Source organism: Durio zibethinus, chromosome 23 (genome assembly GCF_047325235.1).
Source record: "Durio zibethinus cultivar Kanyao isolate XHJ-2024 chromosome 23, ASM4732523v1, whole genome shotgun sequence".
NCBI classification, from domain to species: Eukaryota; Viridiplantae; Streptophyta; class Magnoliopsida; order Malvales; family Malvaceae; genus Durio; species Durio zibethinus.
The window spans coordinates 8,607,699-8,626,386 of record NC_143184.1 but is presented as its reverse complement, the minus strand read 5'-3'; the positions used below and the strand labels follow the sequence as shown (position 1 = coordinate 8,626,386).

Genomic DNA, 18,688 nt, shown 5'->3' with positions numbered 1-18,688 from the left:
ACCCATTACCAAAAAAATTATTTATAAGATTTTATACAATATATTCAATATCTTTATATGTGATTGACGTAATTTTTTTTTGTAGAAAATCAAATGAACATTTGGGCCAAACAAATATATCACCATCGGACAACGAGAAAGGGATATACAAATGTGAAGTATGAGCTTGTAAGTATTCGTACACTTATTTTATACTTATAAATAAATATTTATGAACATTCATTTCATATATTCTTATTCTTATATTGTGGTAATTTATTAGGAATCAGCGAGCTCTGGCATTGAAGTTTCTAGATGGATGTCTGGAACAATGACATCTATGAAAAGATAGATCTTTTACAAATGAAGTAATCGAAGAATTGGCTAAAAAGATTTTATGTATAACTATTTGTTTAATATCATGTATGATTGGCATTGTGGTTATATGCATGACTCTATACTAGCTTATATAGATTTATTGTTACAGCCCATCTTATTATTGTCTTTCAGGATGATTATGCTGCCAAAGTTAAATCTGGTAAACTGGCAACTCAATATGGTGAAGATCCATTGTCTTTAGCATTGAGAGCTAAAGAAAGGCTTGATCGAGTTCATGAGGTTGGTAAATTTGTGTTACCATCAAAGTTTTTTAGTAATCAACCCAAAATCCCGTGAATGACAAATGCACAATATGAAGCAATAATTAAGCAAAAACAGCAATGACTGATGATCAGAAACAATACCTCAATGAGCAACAATAAAGAATCGTTGTTTTGGAAACCCATGCTAACAGCAATGCAACATAAAATGCCTGTAGGCTAGTCAGATAGCATCATCCATCTAGGACAAGTTTTTGTTGCAAGTCAGGTAAGAAACCCAACCTCTGCTACCAACTATGAAGTATGATTTTATTTATAAGTTTAATATTAATTTTTTTATTATATTTATTGATTTGATTTTAATACTTATATTTCATTATATATTATAGTAGGATGTTGAGACTCAAAGTATGACTATCATGGATGAATTATCTAATTATTCACTCGATCATTTATCTAGAGGAAACTGCATAACCATTAAGTTTGAGGAAGGGTTATTTGATAAACCATCATTTTCTTACATTGGTGTGGATGAGGTTAAAGAATTTTGTGAATTGGATGAAATATCAGCTGTTGATATTATTGCTTATATGAGGTTAGCTTATAAATATAAATATGTAAACTCAATATGTATTAATCTATATTATGGTGTATTACTAACTAGTATTGTTGATTGTTATCGTGCAGCTTCTTATATACAGAGGTCAAGGCAAGATAGTTGACCCACAGATTTAGATTCGTTAACCCCAACTTCATTAGTGAACAGAGTGGCACAGTCACTTTTCGTGCTAATCATGTGATTAAATGCATGAAAAAATCGACTGATTATTATTTGCTTCCATATAATGCACAATAAGTTATATTCATACAAATAATTATTCCAACCTTATCTGAATCTGATATGATGCTTAATCTGAGTGCTTATTATTTTTATTATTTTGCAATCGTCATTGGGTGCTTATTGTGATTGATATCAAATTCTTACCGCCATACTTACTTAATTTAGCTTAACCAACGGCGATGCCTAACTTCAAAATTTAAAATTTTATAAAGAGGTATTACATGATATTATATATATTTTCTGTTTTTTCATAAGTAATTTTATTGATGTATTAAGCAATTTTTTTTTTCAATTTAGCGTAATATCTGCATTTGATAAGAAGGCAAAGAAAAAATATGAGTCATTACCGGTAAATGTGAAATTTATTCTTTTATGCTAAGTTTGTGTAGATAAAATTTTCAAAACTCACTCAATTTAATTTTCAAGTACCTTGTCAATTCGGATATACTGAATGTGGATATTATGTCCTTCATTTTATGTGAGAGATAGTTTTATATGATTTTATGATCACACCATTTAAGGTTAGTATAAATTTCATAAAGTTGTTATATCTTAAAAAAAAATAAAAAGCTAAATTATGTTCTCATTTATTAACATTTACTTTTGATATTTTTTTTAATGGGAGAGTAAAGAAAGCTTTATGATAGAGGAACTTGATGAAATCCGTAAAGAATTGTGTGAGTATATATTATCATTTATTGATAAACTTTGAGGTTGAACATTGTTGGTTGAATGTATATACATAAGGATCATTTGTTATAATGTTTTTAACATGCCATGTTGAATGGATAATTTAAGTTTGTAGATTAGGGAATTGGTTTAATATTATTGGTATATATTTATTTTATATGAATACACATATATTGAGTACAATTATTTGAGAAAAGTATATTATATTAATATGGTAACATTATCAGTTTTAAATTCGGATGTGTGATCAATTTATTGAAATACAACAATGTTCATAATGTAAATTTCAAAATGTAATTTGCAGTATCACATATATAAACCAAATATTTTTTATGTATAAACCTACAACTTACTTCAAATGTTTTCTAAACATAAACTTACAACTGACTTCACATATATAACTAAACCAAAGTTTTTTTTATAGGATTACTAAAGGTATTTTTAGTAAGAAAACACCTTGAATAATCCCTAACAAAATATTATTGAAAGCATTTTTTACCAAAATTGCATTCAATAATCCCACTTAAAAATTTATTATGTGGATTATTAAAGTTATTTTGGGTCAAAAACGCTTTTAAGAATCCATTCTAAATTTTTTATAGAGATTATTGAAGGCATTTTTGACCAAAATCACATTCAATAATCCTTCATGACAATTTATTAATTGGATTATTAAAGGTACTTTCGACCAAAAATACCTCAATAATCCGTTCTATATTTTTCTTATGGATTATTAAAAGCATTTTTCTACCGAAAATACCTTCAATATTCTCATTCCAAAATTTTAAAATTGATTGGTGAAGGCATTTTAGCCCAGAAAATGCCTAGAATAGTTTATTACAAATAATCCCTTTAAAAACTCAAAAAAAGTTAAAGGGAGGGATTGAACCTATCAACTTATGGTTAGTAATTATATGATCCTTAAATTTTGATAGGATATTTATTAAAGGCGTTTTTGATCAAAAACGCTTTCAATAATCTTGTGAAATTCTTTCGTGAAATTATTAAATACGTTTCTTGCAGAAAACGCTTTTAATAATCGCATATAATTTTTTATAAAAAGATTATTCAAAGCGTTGTTTGTCAAAAATAACTTTAGTTATCACTTATTCATTTTTTTAACTAGATTATTCAAGTTATTTTATACCAAAAATATCTTCAATATTCATGTAAATTTTTAAGATAAAATTATTTAATACGTTTTAATCAATAAACACCGTTAATATTAAATTTTTAGTTATATTTTTAAATAAAAATATCATTATTTAAATATTTAGTAACGTTTTAATAATAAATATTTTAAATTTTATAAAAATATGAAAGATAATGACATTTGTAAGTGAAATATTACTAAAAAATTGTCACTAATATTTTTTTTTTTTTTAATTGAATGACTTTGAAAGATGATGTGATGCTTGGATCATTCTCAGCCACGTGTGACAAATGCTTATTAGCAAGTACTGAGCCTTACATTATTCTTGCGCCAGGCTCGGCATTCCGATTTGATTGTACCAAAGTTGTCATAGGAAGCCTAGATAGTAATAATAGGTTAAAAACAACACCCCGAGGAAGACGCTCCATCCTTCTAGTTGTTCTGCATGACAAGTTAGCTTCTTCTTAAACTGTTGTCAAGAAAGTAACATTAATAGGTAGATATTTAAAAGGCCTTTTGACTGACTCTAAATTGGAAAATTAGAAGGCCTTTTGACTCTAAATTTTGGTTTTACCCTTTAGAAACATGGTAAATACATACTTCTCAGCATCTGACCAAAAGGCCTTTTGACTGACTCTAAATTGGAAAATCATGTCAAGTAGTTTATCGACATGTTCAGTGGCTTAAACCCCTTCACTAGCTTTGAACATTCATAAAAAGATTCAGTTCACATAAACCCAGTTTCAATAAAGAAGAGAATAACGTAACAAACAAATGTTTCAAACAATTTCCAACAACAAACTAAAATGTACTATCAAATAAACAAGATGGTAAAGATCAGTTAGAATAAATGAAAATTAATTTGATAAAGTCAAAGTGGTGAATTCTGACAAGAATAAAGGTTTCTTTGGCTAAGTTAAAATTTTTTGTGAGGAGTGTTTTCTCTATTGTTCTGTTCTGAAACTTGACCTATGTATTGTTTTCGGTATTTCAGAGGTGATGCACTGATTTTCAGATTTTGTTCCTGTCTCGCTTTTGTTTTCAGAGATGGAGAAAGAAATGGTTGTGCAAGAAGGGCCCATGGGCATATTAACTTTGATCCAATTAATGTAGGAAACCATATTTCACGTTTTAGTGTATTTTTTGGGCCAAAAACTTCGTTCTTTAAAAAAAAAAAAAAAACTAAACTGAATTTTAGGTGTCTCACTGAAATTTCTCAATGAAAAATATTGGAGTACCCAGTAAAAAACTAAAAGAAAAACGATCTTTTTTATTTTGCTATTTTTAAATACAAAAATAAAAAAAATGACATAATATTTTTTATCACATGTCAAGATTTCATTAAATGTTTTTTATTATATCAACCAATTAATTAATAGTGTTAGTCAAAATGATAAAAATGTGTAAGGAAAATAAACTTCAAATATTTGATTACAAATTTTTATTTTTCATAAATTAATTTGACAAGAGTAATATAATTCAAAAATCAAATGAGTATTTAACCTTAATTTATTAATTGATTTAATTTATTCTAGATATATAACAGTTATGACACATATTTTATTGCGATAATAATTTTTAATTGTAAACACAAATCCATTAAAAAGATAAACTCTATATTTCTTTACAAGACAACTTTCATTAATCTCAAATGGACACTCCAATGATTAAGAATCTATCCAACTTTGAAGGTTTCATATTTAAATTCTATAATAATTAGAAATAGTTGAAATTTATAGAATATGAGAGAAGATTACATCTTATTATACAACTAATCAAAATTATATAAATGTATATACTTTAATTATTATCCACTTTTAATACTTTAGAGTCATTCTGAAATTCAGACTTCTTAGATTGATATCTTGACATTTGAGTCAACTTTCTCTTTCTTCTGGTGGAAATTTTTTTTGTTTATAAGAGCCAATAAAAATTAGTCCACATTTCCCTCGTTCCCTATTGTTGAGCAGTCTCAAAGAATTTTCCACAAAACATTATTAATTCTGACCTAGTCAATACCTATCTTTAAATTTGATATCTTAAGTTTAATTAGTAAATGATTATCACAATTAATTTCTCTAAACAATTAAAAACTTTTTTGACCATTTAACCAACTTAGCGTGTCTCATCCAATAATTAAAGATATTGTTATAAAAATTAGTGGGCCTTAGCTCTTTTTTCTTTGTTTTATTTTCAAATTTTCATTTGGATTCAAATCTTAGTGAAAGGAACATTAGAGATTAGATATTATTGAAGAAAGAATAATATCTTTTAAATGATCAAAAAATTAAAAATAATTAATATATTTAAGATAATTTTGTACTTATATAATAGATTCAATTCATCTTATTTTATCATACGTGGATGTGATGCAATTTCAAAAAATGAACTTGATAATTCCAATAAAATTTTATTCTAGCATTAAGCAATAACCTTGATATCTATACCTATATATAAAAGATATCTATTACTGTAATTTATTCCAATTGCTTGCCAACTCAACATTTTTATTATTCATTTGAGTACCGTATCTGCAAATGATTAACCAATTAGCAATTTATTTCGTTGCCATCTAAGCAACTTAGAAACCATAGATTATCTCCTTAGAAACCATAGATTATCTCCAACCCTTTTTCGCCTTTCTCTTCTCCTTTTCTCAAAAACCTCTCTATAAATTTTCTTCAAAAGATCGAAAATCAAACTCCTTCTTTCTTCGTTTCAAACCCAGCTAAGAGGAAAAAAAAACTTGCAATGAAGCCCAAAAGTCAAATGATAAAACCCAGTGTTCTTGGTGGTCTGCCACTGTTGCTTTCACCTTTTGCCGCACCTCTAACAATGCAGCTTCTTAGCCCAAACCCTATAAGAGAAACTAGAAAACTCTAGAAAAATTTTAAAAGAAACCCACAAAAAAAAAAAACCTTTGCCCATTTTCTTTCTTTACAACTTTATTTTCTTTGTAATTGCTTGTGTGCACTTATTTTTACTTTGATCTTTGATGTGTTGGCGATTGTTTGGCTTTGCTTGGATTTGCTGGGTTTGATTGGATTTCTGGATTTAATCTTTTTTGACAAGAAAAAAACTAAAAAAAGGAAAAAGAAAAAAGCAAAGCCCGAAGAATCATCATATTTACCCTCTATGATAGTTTCTCTGCTTTTTTTTATAGCTTTCTTCAAATTGTTGGAGCTTTGCTGTTGTGTAATCATCTACCTCATTTCTTTGCTCTTTTTACCTTAAATGAATATTCTGATGTTGATGTTGTTCTTTTTGTAAGGATGCGTTTTTTGGGCCATTTGATGTGCGAAATTGAAGGAAACCATCTGACAAAGGTAGTTGCCAAATAAAGCGAGAAGATTTGAGGAGGAAGAGGAAGGCGTTTTTGGATGGGTAATTTTTCTTACTTTTTTTTAAATTTTCTTTGCATGTTTTATATACTCTTTTTGTTTTGCTTTACATGCAATTGTTATAGGAAAAAAAAATCAGTTTTTTCCAATTTGTGAATTTCTAATAAAACTTTTTTGAGGTTTAATTAGAATAATAATTACTGAAATAAGGCAAATTTGAATGTAAAACGTGTAATTATTCGTTGAAGTTTTTAGTAATCTCAAATACTTTGTTGAATTGTCGGTTTCTTTACTTTTAGGCAAAATTGATGCATTGAAAGATTAGGCTGCATTTGAGGGTATCCAAGTGCGTTTTCTTATCTTCTTTTGTCCTTGGTGATATTTAATTCAAGAAATTCATAATTTCGAAACTTTCATGCCATGATGTTGCCACAATGGATTCAACAAGTTGTAACTCTTTTCTGTGGGTTATTATTGGGTACAATCCCTATAGTTGGAGTCATTTGGATCTTCATATAGGTTTCTTAGATTCATGTTGCATGTATTTGTAAATTGTAGTGTTTTGATTTCTGTTGGATTGTTGAATCTATCCCAAGCCCAAATGAATGTTGGGTAGTGTAGTGCTCTCACTTTCTTAGGATTATTGATAAAATAAAGGCAATTATTTATAGTTAATTGTAAGTTAATTCCTATCTCTTTCAAAAAATCTCAAATTCCATTTTCTGAAATTGGATCAACACAAGTGTTGATCTAAAACCAAAGACAAAAAAAAATATTTTCTATATATATGCTTATTAAAGATAAAAAACATATAAATGTACACGACTCAACACTTCTTTGGTATCCTCACTTAGCAAATTACCTTTTCTTTTTTTTTTTAATTTCCTGTCTCATTCATTTTTTTTTTTTAATTTTATCAATGTTTTTTCAAAAAGATTTTGCTTTTATATAACAAAAACAAAATTAACCCTAGTCCATACATGTTTCTTGATTGCTATTGTCAATTTAATTTTGTTGAAAAATCTCAATTATGCTTTATTTTGGTATTTTCTTTATTAGTTTCTTTAAAATTTTTGTTTTCTTTGCAATGATTTGTGCCTGAAGAAGACTTACAGTGAATTTTTTTATGTTGGAATTCATATTAATTTTCTATATGTAAATGAAAATCATCCTAATTCACGTAGATATTTTGGGTATTTTCAGGATAATTTAGTTGACTTGACCTAAGTCAATGCAGGTGATCCAATATCTGCATTTAATTTGTTTCTAAGGATCATATATTTTTAGCTTAGGATTTACTGCTATTGATTTGAGCTAATTTTTTTTTTTTTTTTTATAAATTTAATTCTCCAGACAATGTATAAAGATATAATGTTGAAGTTTGGGCTCAATAATCACATTGAATCCATGACTAAGTTTGTTGTTTGCTTGCTGCTTTTTTTGGTTATATAAGTAAACTAATGATATGTTGCTTTTCTATCAGATATTTTTGTCCAAAGTGGTTACCAGACAATATGCAAAAAATTAGACATTTTCTGTGTTTTCCATTTTTTAAGGCTTCTGTTTCTTACCATGCATAATTGATATTCATTTTTGTCTATTTGAATTAAATGTCCATCCCATCTATAGATTTAGCATAATATTTTTATTAAAATCTAAAGATTTAACATTTAAAGTGTATCACGATGAAACTTGAGTTACCTACCATACTTCAAACCTTTGGATGAGAAACCAAAATCGATCACTCTACCATTTGATAGGCCACTACTTGATCTCGAGCAAAAATATTATTGTGGTAAGTTGCTTTTCAACTATTTAAAATTTATATATTTACTCATTTTAGGATATTTAAAACATTTATTAGATGTTCTTCAAGAACTCATTATTGGTGTAAAGCTATATAGTAAGGATTCATGAGGAGTTAAGACCCATTCCAAGGACAAATTTTCAACTATATCATATTATGTGAATGTAATGTTAGTTTTATTTTCTTGGGCTTTAAGTGATTGAATCTAATCTTCAGCATTGACACATTTTTTTGGTAACTCTTAAATTTTCAAGTTGTTTTTGCAGGTTTTTATTTTTTAAGTTAATATAATTCGACAACAGAATATAAAGTAGCATTCACACAAAAATAGTCTATTGAGACTGTCTTTTGTTTCTTTGCTGCAATCTTTTATCCACCAGATAGAGAACTAATAGTATGCATGATAAATGGAATTTGTTCACTCAAATTCTATAATTCTATTTCCTCTCTTGCTCATCACCATGTTTACCATGAAATGATAGGCTTAAGGTAGTTTGTTTGAGATAATTTAAGAAGCTGTTTTTTGGAGCATTTTTTTGGGAATTAGGAATTCTGGGTTTCATTAGTACTGCTAAGCTTGACCTCAAACAAGATACTACTGTCTCTACCTGTTTTAGCTATGTTGATATTTTTTTTTCATACTAATAGGATAGTTTAATAAAATGAGGCTCACAATAAATGAGGATTACTTCAAGCAAATTTGAAGCAAAGACTAGCTTTTTGTATGCCAATTGTGCTAAAGGACCTGCGGATAATTTTTTTATCTATTGAGTTAGAAAATCAAATTGAAACTTTTAGCAAATGTTATACCTAATGATTATTGTTAAAGATATTAGTTGTGCTTCTTTAGTTTCGCAAAACATTCTGCTTTTGTAAAAGAATAACATTCTCTTTGTGCAAGCTTGGCTTACTACTATCTCATTGGCTATTTGTAAGGTTAGTCTTATATTTCAATAAAATCTGCCATGTACAAGCTTCATGTTCTTTTCCATGATGGTTATATCTTCATACTCCATTTTGCCATGTTTCAACAATTATAGGCTTTGATCTGTTCAAATGCTAAAAAAGGAAAAAGAAACGCTTTCTGCTATAAGAGAAAAGTAACTAAAAGTATTCATCTGCTTAAGTGGTCTATACCGTAACTGTTGTAGTCAATATTTGTTTTTTTTGCTAAAAACTTTTACTTCTTTGCCTCATTAACATTTTAGTGATGAATTGTGTGGAAAATTTCCACCAGAAGAGGATTTAGAGTTTTGAGTGAAGCACTACTTGAAGATCAACTATATACACCTAACTTAGTGCCCATTTGGATTCTATGGTATCTTCGGTGTAATGTGATTAAACTTATTGCATCACCTGTTGAATTTAAATGTTAACTCCAATAAAGTTCATTTACCATAAAGTTTTCATTGAAATTTTTTTTCATTCGTAGCTATAATAATTTTTTTTCAATCACAACTGCAGTGCATTTATTATTGTTTTTAATTTTACTGCAGATAATTTCATTACCCATCTAAATGGAGCTTTAGAAAGTATAAAGCTTACTCCGAGTTAAACATTTTGTGATTTTAAGCCTTGGAAGGGAACATATAAACATAAAATGCTAAGATTGATACTATTCACCCAACTTACGAGATTTGTTACTTAATTTTAATTGTTCAATGTTTTATTTTATTTCATTATCGTTTTAAATATTTTTATATTTTTATAAATTAATTTAATCAAATGTTAATAATAAATTTGGAGTGAAACCCGAGCATCCTTCTAGTTAAATTAATTTCTATGGTTAAATTAATTTCTATTGTATTGTGGCAAAAAAAAATCCGTCTAGAATAATATTTTTCACTTGTTTAATGATGTGCTCCTTCGAATTGCAATTGACTTAAAGGTTTTCACTTGTTTAATGATGAGCTCCTTCGAATTGCAATTGACTTAAAGGACAGTGAAATTTTGACTTCCAGTTTCTTGTTAATTAATAGGCCTCATTTTGCTAGATTTAATAATTAATTATTATTATTTTTTAAAAAATTTTGCAGATAACATCACAATCATTTTATGTTGGAACTCAAATCATGCGATCAGTTGGTGCACTAATGATTCTAGTGTTCTCCCACAAGCAACACATAAATGAAGTGGAAGATAATATTAAAAAAATGTGAAAGAGACTCAAAGCTCATCATTTTCCGTTTAGTTCAAATGAGTGTATATATAATGGAGATTGATATATGCAGCCAACTAAGGGTTTTCCTGGTAAATTAATCAGCTGATTTTTTTAATCAAAGCAAAGTTCGTGAGTTACGAACTTCCTTGAATATGGATGCTTTATATTTATAATGTTAATTAAAAAATAAAATTGCTTTTTGTCAATCACTTTCTCATATTATATATTCCCCAAAACAATTATTCCCATGAACTAAAGAAAAGCAAAATACAAGGAACCTTGGTTTCAACTTACAAGGAAGAAAAAGTCATTCATTTACATTGTGAACCCTGGTTTGTTGTTTCTCAATTACGGTATAAACTGTGGGCTAATAATACCAGATGACACTTTGAAAATGACAACAATTGTATGACTGAAATGTTGTCACACACAACCATGATTATTGTTATGAAATATGAAATATATTGTAAATATATATTCAACAATAAGTGTCAAAATTAATTGCAATTGCAAAGATTCAATTTTAATCCACATTTGTAGGCCATTTTTTTTATCTCCAAAGTAAGTGCTCACCAGACTTTAGCCCATGATTTTTGAATTTCTTTTTGTTTCTTTCTTGGAATCCATGCTTATATATTGGAATGCAACTATATGTGCATAATTGCATTTGCAAGTTGATGATAAAATGGAATGAGTGCAGAGAAACACTATGAGTGGAGCCATGGATGATGGGTCTCCATCAAGGGATGCTACTACAGGGAATTGATTCTTACTCCTTTGAGGGAGTCCAAATTTGGGTCCCCATAAATAAAAGAGTTCCTTAACCTTAACTACACATTATCCTCATCATCGTTACTGTAATAAAAATCGATATTATTACATATATATAATATGCACCAAATGGAAATATCTATGAAAAAAATAGGGATTCGATCCAAACTCTCAAACCAGTTATGATTCTATTGATCAGATAAATTTACCAATAATTGGGACAGCTCAAACCTGGATTGAATAAAAGATCTTCCTCGACTCAACTTTTTGTCTCTAAGATTACATTTGGTAGCTCTCTTTTTTCTGGGTTCGTATGTACTGAAATGGACTGTAAAGGAACCTTAAATTGTATTTGCTACGATCAGTTCATTTTCTATCGCTTCAAAAGATGGATATTAGAACAAAAAAAAAAAAAAAAAGTCCATGGAAAGCTTTGTATACCATATCAATATCAGGCAACTTTGTCGGCATGTTGGCCTAAACTAGACCCCACAAATTATAGAAAAAAAAAAAAAGACATGAGTGAAAAAAAAGTGCCCTTAAAAAAGAACCCAATAAACCTTTTGTGAAAAAAACTGGCACTGACAAGGAAAAACACCACCACCACTTGCCATTATCAAAACCTATTTACAAAAGGTAGCCTTCCATTTCCAAGCTCTCACCCCCAATCCGAATTCCTGAAATCAAGCCTCTTACCATTGCCAGAAACACCCAAACTAGAAAAAAAAATGTGGCGTATGCTGGTAGTTTTGAGACGAAATCTGCAAAACATCAAAAAGAGCCCCCGAGTGGCCGATGAGAACATGTTTGGAGGTGCAGGTAATAACAATAATGGAGCTGAGATGCCAATTTTCATTGACGGAAGATCCCGTGGTTCCTGGAATGGTCTTTCTGTCATTTGCAGCGTTGTTAGAGCTCCTCTTTCTTTAGTTTCTTGCTTCTCTGAACCCCATGTTAACGGAGCTGATGGAGTTTGGGTGTCAAGTGAATTTGCTCAAATTTCAGAGATGAATCACCTGATGGTGAGTGATAGCTTGCGGTATGCAATCTTGTTGTAAAAATGAGATACAAGTAAATCTTAGAATTGTTTTCTTTTCTTTTCTTTTTGGGCAATCAATCAAGGAAGGGGAATTTTGCTGTGTGTTCTTTGTTAGGTACTTTGCATGGATTGACAAAATTATGAATTGTTGGCTTTTTTTTTTTCCTTTTAATTTTGTTTTGGGCCTTTGGATTGTGATCCATGTAATTTCCCTTATATTTTGCTGTGTGTTCTTTGTTAGATACTTTGCCTGGATTGACAAAATTATGAATTGTTGGCTTTTTTTTTTTTCCTTTTAATTTTGTTTTGGGCCGTTGGATTGTGACCCATGTAATTTCCCTTATCAATAAATAAATAAATATACACACATATATATATATATATATATGTGGAAAAGAACAAATTACCATGTGTGAATTTAGGTGTTCAATCTTATTGAATAAAATCAAGAGTTTGTCTTTGTTGGCTCTTTGATTAATTAATTTATATTGATTTTAATAATTCTTAATTTTGATTCCTTGAATTATAAATCAACTATCCAACAAAGTAAATTTAAATACTGATTTTATTATGCTGGAATTAGAATAGAAAAAGAACCCAGAAGCCTAATCTTATATGCTTGAAACAATAAAGTAATGGCACTTATGAAAAAAAAATGAGAACAAAAATGTTTCAGTAGAGTGGTGAATAGTGATATGTGGTTTTCATTTTTATTAGCTCACCACTGCCGGGTATCATTGCTACAAGTAAATATTATTTTTTTATCACCATTTAAGCATTATCTTTTGATCAAGTACATGCACGATGACAATTTCTTTCAATCATTGATTTATAACAATTTTGCGAAATGTTTAAAAAAAATCTTCCAAATTCAACGTAAAATGTAGAATTTTTGAAGAAAGTAATAGGAAAATCCATCAACAAAGAAATGTACTAATTAAACTACAAATTAATTTTCAATGAAAAAAGAATCTCTTTAAATTATTAGGAGAGAATGAGCTTAAAAGTCTACAAATCGCCTCAAGATTAACTCTTATAGGCCATATATTTGTATGCACTTAATTTGATAATCAATTAAATCGAATCAAATCTACAGAACATTGAAATGAAAGCCTCCACTTTCCCAGACACCAACTATCTCTTACCACGTCGTTGATTCCAAAAGACAAACTTGAGGACAAAAACACTTCAAGTTGGATTCAGAGCACTTTTGCAATGAAATTAAATCAATTACTATAATGTTGTCAATAGTGATTAGGCAGCCTAATGATCTTTATTTATATATTTAGGTACAAAGAAAGTGTGCAAAATTTGCATTCAAATGTTGAAATGCCTGTGGAATTGGTTGAAGGATAGGGAAATTTAGGAACACAAATAATTTTTATTTTTTCAAAATTTCAAAAGTGCTGCTTTTTAACTTTTTACGCTCCATTATTAAGATTTTTAATAGCATATATATATATATATATATATATATATTAAAATGTTATTGTTTGAAAGCAATTTTGCTATGATTATTGTCAAATTGAAGAATTCCTTTGACATTTCCATATCCCCAAACAATAAAACCAGTTAGTTGGTAATCATTAGGAGGGCCTAATGGATTTGCATTAAGTGTGCAAATGAGGTAAGAGTCCTGAGAAAGACTCAAAGGAGAAATGATGTGGTTGGGGTTATGTCCATTTTTAGTGGGAAATGAAAAACAATAAGAGTCAACTGCTCCAACTCCATGTTTCTTATCGTAATAATGGGAGTTCTAACGTGCGCTGATGGTCGTGAGTGAGTGCCACCCCTATATACAAATTTTTTTGAAAAGACCCCCTATATACAATTAATTTTAATAGAAGGTACTTTGGTTGGTTTCAGATTTTTCTTAAATTCTCACTCACCCAATTTTGTTGGCAAACACTCATTCTTTAATTCAGATAAATCTTTTTGTTTTTCCATATATATCCTTATCTCAATTTTGTGAGTTGTTTGTAGCTTTCCAACAAGTGGAATCAATTATTCATCCACATATGTCCGTGTGCAAGTTGAAAGTTTAAAACATGAATTTCAAATTTAATTAGAGTAATCTAATGTAAGTTTTATATTTAGGTTATTCTAACATTGACATATGGAAAGTGTATATTATTCCATAGAATTTCAAAAAGGGAAAAAATATGTAATAATTAATTCTTATGTTGACAATGGGTTTTTAATTTAAAGAAAATTATGTGTGAGATTACTAACTCTTTTATTCTATAAGTTTTTTTTTTTTTTTTTTTTTTGAGGAGGGATCAATTTATATCAATATAAAAAAAATTTATATATTTTTTTAATCATTGATTTCAATAGATACTAATAATGAGATTAAACTTTTTTTTTTTTACTTGTTTCTCTCATTCCTTAAATTTATTGAAATCAATGATTAGAAAAAAATTTAAAACTAAAAAATTTTACATTGATATAAATTGATCTTGTTCCTTTTATTTTTATCATGAGATCTTTTTATTGTATAATTTAGACATACCTTGTTATATATATTGATAGTTTAAGACATAAATTGACAAAAAATGTCAACAAATACAATCTTAATCTCTCTCAAACAATTAAAAATGAAACAATGAATATGGTGTCATGTGTTTAAATAATTTTCATTTTTTGTTTCAAAAAAGAAAAGAAAAAAAAAGGAGGTTTATGTGTGAAAGAGTTGAACATACATAGAACAAAAAAAAAAAAAAAAAAACGGATGAAATAGCATTTCACTTATTGAAATCATTTTCATTTTATCATTTCATTTTTTTTAAAAAAAATAGTAATAATTAATGACAATGCTCCATCATTCTATGTTTATTTCTTGGAAAAATCTGTTGCAATATTATACCTTTCAACTTCACATCTCATATTAGCAATCATACGTTTAGTGGGAATTGCAAAAGCTAAAATAACCATAAACTAAAGTAACTTTGCTCTTACCTTTTGTCTTTTATCTTTTGCTTAATCAACACGATTTGTAAGTGCTAAGCTCTAAAATTTCTTCAAATTTTTTATTAAAAAAATTACAGTGGAAGAATAAAAAAATTATAAATATTAGAATTTTTAATTTTTAATTTATCAAATACTACCTTTTAAAAATAAATGCATAAATTAATTAAAATTCAAATTTTAATTCAATTGATTATATAATCATGATTAAAAGATAAAATATATATTTAAATTATAATTCAATAATCAGTTAAACTCTTAATATTTTATTATAATCAAACAAATCCTTAATCTTTTATTTTTATTTAATTGAATCTTTAATTGAATGAAATCTACTTACATAGAAAAAAAATGAATTAAGCAATCACTGAATTACAGTTAATTAGACTCTTAAGTAACATTTGGTATGGGATGATCACTTCAAAAATCATAATAATTTACATATGATAATTAAATGATAGTATTTTGTAAATATTTGGTGATTCTACATAGTAGTGATCTTAAATCATCGAGAGTGATTAAATCATTGTTAGAGGATGATCTAATTCCCATTTAAAATGATAAAAAAATTTTATTTTCAAGGTGAAGTGATATATGAAACTTTTATCATCAAGGTGAAATAATATGTAAAATTAGTAATAGTCATTATTACCCATTTAATATGTGAATTACAAATTTGATTTTTCTTATAATCATTATTATTTTATATTATAAATTTTTATATTTTCAAATTAATATTCATTATAACAAATTTAAAAATAATTTAAATATTTTTTATTTTTTATAATATTTTATATATAATATAATGTCTTTGTTTTTTATTATGATTTTAATAGATTAGTTTTATTTTCTAATTCAAATATTTTTTATATAATTTATATTATAAAAATTAGATTACTTAATAAATATATGTAATAATTTAATAATTTAATTATATTTATTATAAAATAAATAAAATATTATTATGTTTTATGAATTATTATCTTTAAACAATTAACTTGTGTAATTATTACAATAAAGATAGTTATTTTCATACTTTTAAATAAAAAATATATTTGATTTTTAGTATTATCGAATACAATGATATTTAATTTGTAGGAATTAATGATTGTTAACAAAATAAAATGATTTCAAATCACAAATGATAAGATCACCTTAGTAATAAAATTACCTCGATGATTACATTACCATGATAATCTTGAAAATGGTACCAAAGGCTACCTTAGAGGGATTTTAGAGAGAAAGTGAAAGAAAAAATAGAAAAAAAATTATTTTATTTAATTTTCTCATATACTAATTGAGCAATGTAGTAAAATTTCATTTATTTTATTGATATTATATGAAATTTTATTTTAGTTGAAAAAAAATTAAAGATGTTAACTTTTTCATCCAAATAAACGTTTTTGAATGTAAATAAATATTGGAAGGGTTAATTGATTGTAATAAAAAAAATAAGGGCTTGGATGATTTTTTAATTATAATTTAAGAGGTTTTTATATCCTTTAATCTAAAATTATCTTTAAAAAATGATATCCAATAAATTTAAATTTAAAATTTTAGTACCTAAAACGTCTTTTTCTTTCTCAAGTTACAACTTTTTTTTTTTCTAATATTCCAAATTCATTTTTTTCCCTTCTGGATGCATTGAAAAAGACAAAAGAAGAATAAAGAATATTATCAAGAAAAAATGGAAAATAATTGAGCTTTGATAATGACTAAGCTTTACTTGATTATGAGTAGCATTTTGCAAGACTCTTAAAATTAAAATTTCAAAAGGTATAGTAGTGGTGTTGAAATTGATTATCTCTATGCAATCATATTATATATTATATTACAACATATAAGATTATTTAATAAATTTTACTTACATGTAATTTTATATGTATAATCTAATTTGATGACATGTAAAATAATTTTAAATACATGCCAAATAAGCATCTTACATTACTTAACTACTAAATAATTGGTTAATCATTTATCTTTCTTCTTATTTTTTGTACATAAGAAACTTTTCGATAATAATTTTTAATATGTAAGTGTTATTTTTATTATAATGTTTATACTAACATGTAAGTGTTAATTTTATTATAATGTTTATACTAAATGAAAAGTGAAAAAAAAAAAAAAAAGAGTAAAGAGAATAATTGTATTATTGCTACTATTTTTACATTTTTATATTGGTCTTTTAAATTTTTATATTAACACTTTTTTTCTCGAGTCAAAAAAGTGATAACATAATTGTGCGCAAAAATATTGAACCACAAATTATTTTTCGTGAAGGTAATGATAGTAAATTGTGCTTAATCAAAAAATATTTTTTAATTTAATAATTTTTAGATTAAATTTTTACTATTTTGTAACTTAAGTAGGTTTTATACATTTTTGTAATTTGAGTAGGATCTTTTACATTAATCATTAATTTTGAACTGCACATATTTAAAGGTGAAAATCAATTATATTCCAAAAAATTTTCTTTTGGATCTAAGGTAATTTCTTATCTATAGGTAACATTCATATTGTCTTATGAATTGGTATTTAATTGTTAACAAATATTTTAATCTAATCTTTTCAATTTATTAATAGATTTCAATTTATTAATAGAATAAACTTTTATTAATAATATTATAAATTTAAAATATTTTAATTAATAAATAAAATTAATTTGTGTTATACACGAATCAAAATCTATTTTACACACACACACACACACACACACACACACACACACACACACACACACACACACACACACACACACACACACACACACACACACACACACACACACACACACACACACACACACACACACTGAACGCCGCCTTGATAAGATGAAGTTGAGGAAAGCTTATAGTAGCCTCCTATATAATTATGAGGAGCATTATGCATGACTTTTACGGTTGACTTTTTCAATTTTGATAAAGTTGAAAATGTTTAATCAAATAAAGTCAGACTAAAACAAAATTTTGGGGAATGAGTGGGATTTGGGCGGATTGGCCTTCAATTTCTTTTTATCAATTAATTTTTAATACACTCATCATAATCATTAAATCTATCTATGCCTAAATCGCCCTGGATTAATCTTTTGGATAAGATTGTTCAAACCTAAACTTATTGGGGAGGATATTTTATTATTAAATAAATGCTTTTTATTTAATTTTACTTTTAAAATATTTTTAATAGAATTAAATTAACACATTTAAATGGGTAGGTCGAGCAAGACTTTGAGAAAAATTTTAGGGATGTCAATTGGAATTGGCTCAATCCATGGCACTTCTTTTTAATCACCATTTATATGTATAAACTCTATTTATATATAAGAAGGGATTTATTTACATCA

At 27.0% G+C, this 18,688-nt stretch overlaps 1 protein-coding gene and 1 long non-coding RNA gene across 3 annotated transcripts; both read left to right on the top strand.

The window, feature by feature from the left end:
• Positions 1-5,694: 5,694 nt before the first annotated feature.
• Positions 5,695-10,037, top strand: LOC111314528 (uncharacterized). 2 transcript variants are annotated; one of them, XR_016332639.1, is made up of 2 exons: positions 5,695-6,646; positions 9,907-10,037. It is a non-coding gene; the product is annotated as an uncharacterized LOC111314528 (long non-coding RNA). The 2 variants fall into 2 exon arrangements; XR_016332640.1 differs by lacking the exon at positions 9,907-10,037 and adding an exon at positions 6,903-9,868.
• Positions 10,038-11,771: 1,734 nt separating this feature from the next.
• LOC111313521 (uncharacterized) lies at positions 11,772-12,652 on the top strand. The gene has a single exon (XM_022914208.2). The coding sequence runs from the start codon at positions 12,071-12,073 to the stop codon at positions 12,398-12,400; it is 330 nt and encodes a 109-aa protein (XP_022769943.1). The 5' UTR covers positions 11,772-12,070; the 3' UTR covers positions 12,401-12,652.
• Positions 12,653-18,688: the final 6,036 nt, after the last annotated feature.

Coding starts and splice junctions, on each gene's coding strand:
- LOC111313521 (XM_022914208.2), top strand. CDS start 12,071: ATGTGGCGTATGCTGGTAGTTTTGAGACGAAATCTGCAAAACATCAAA.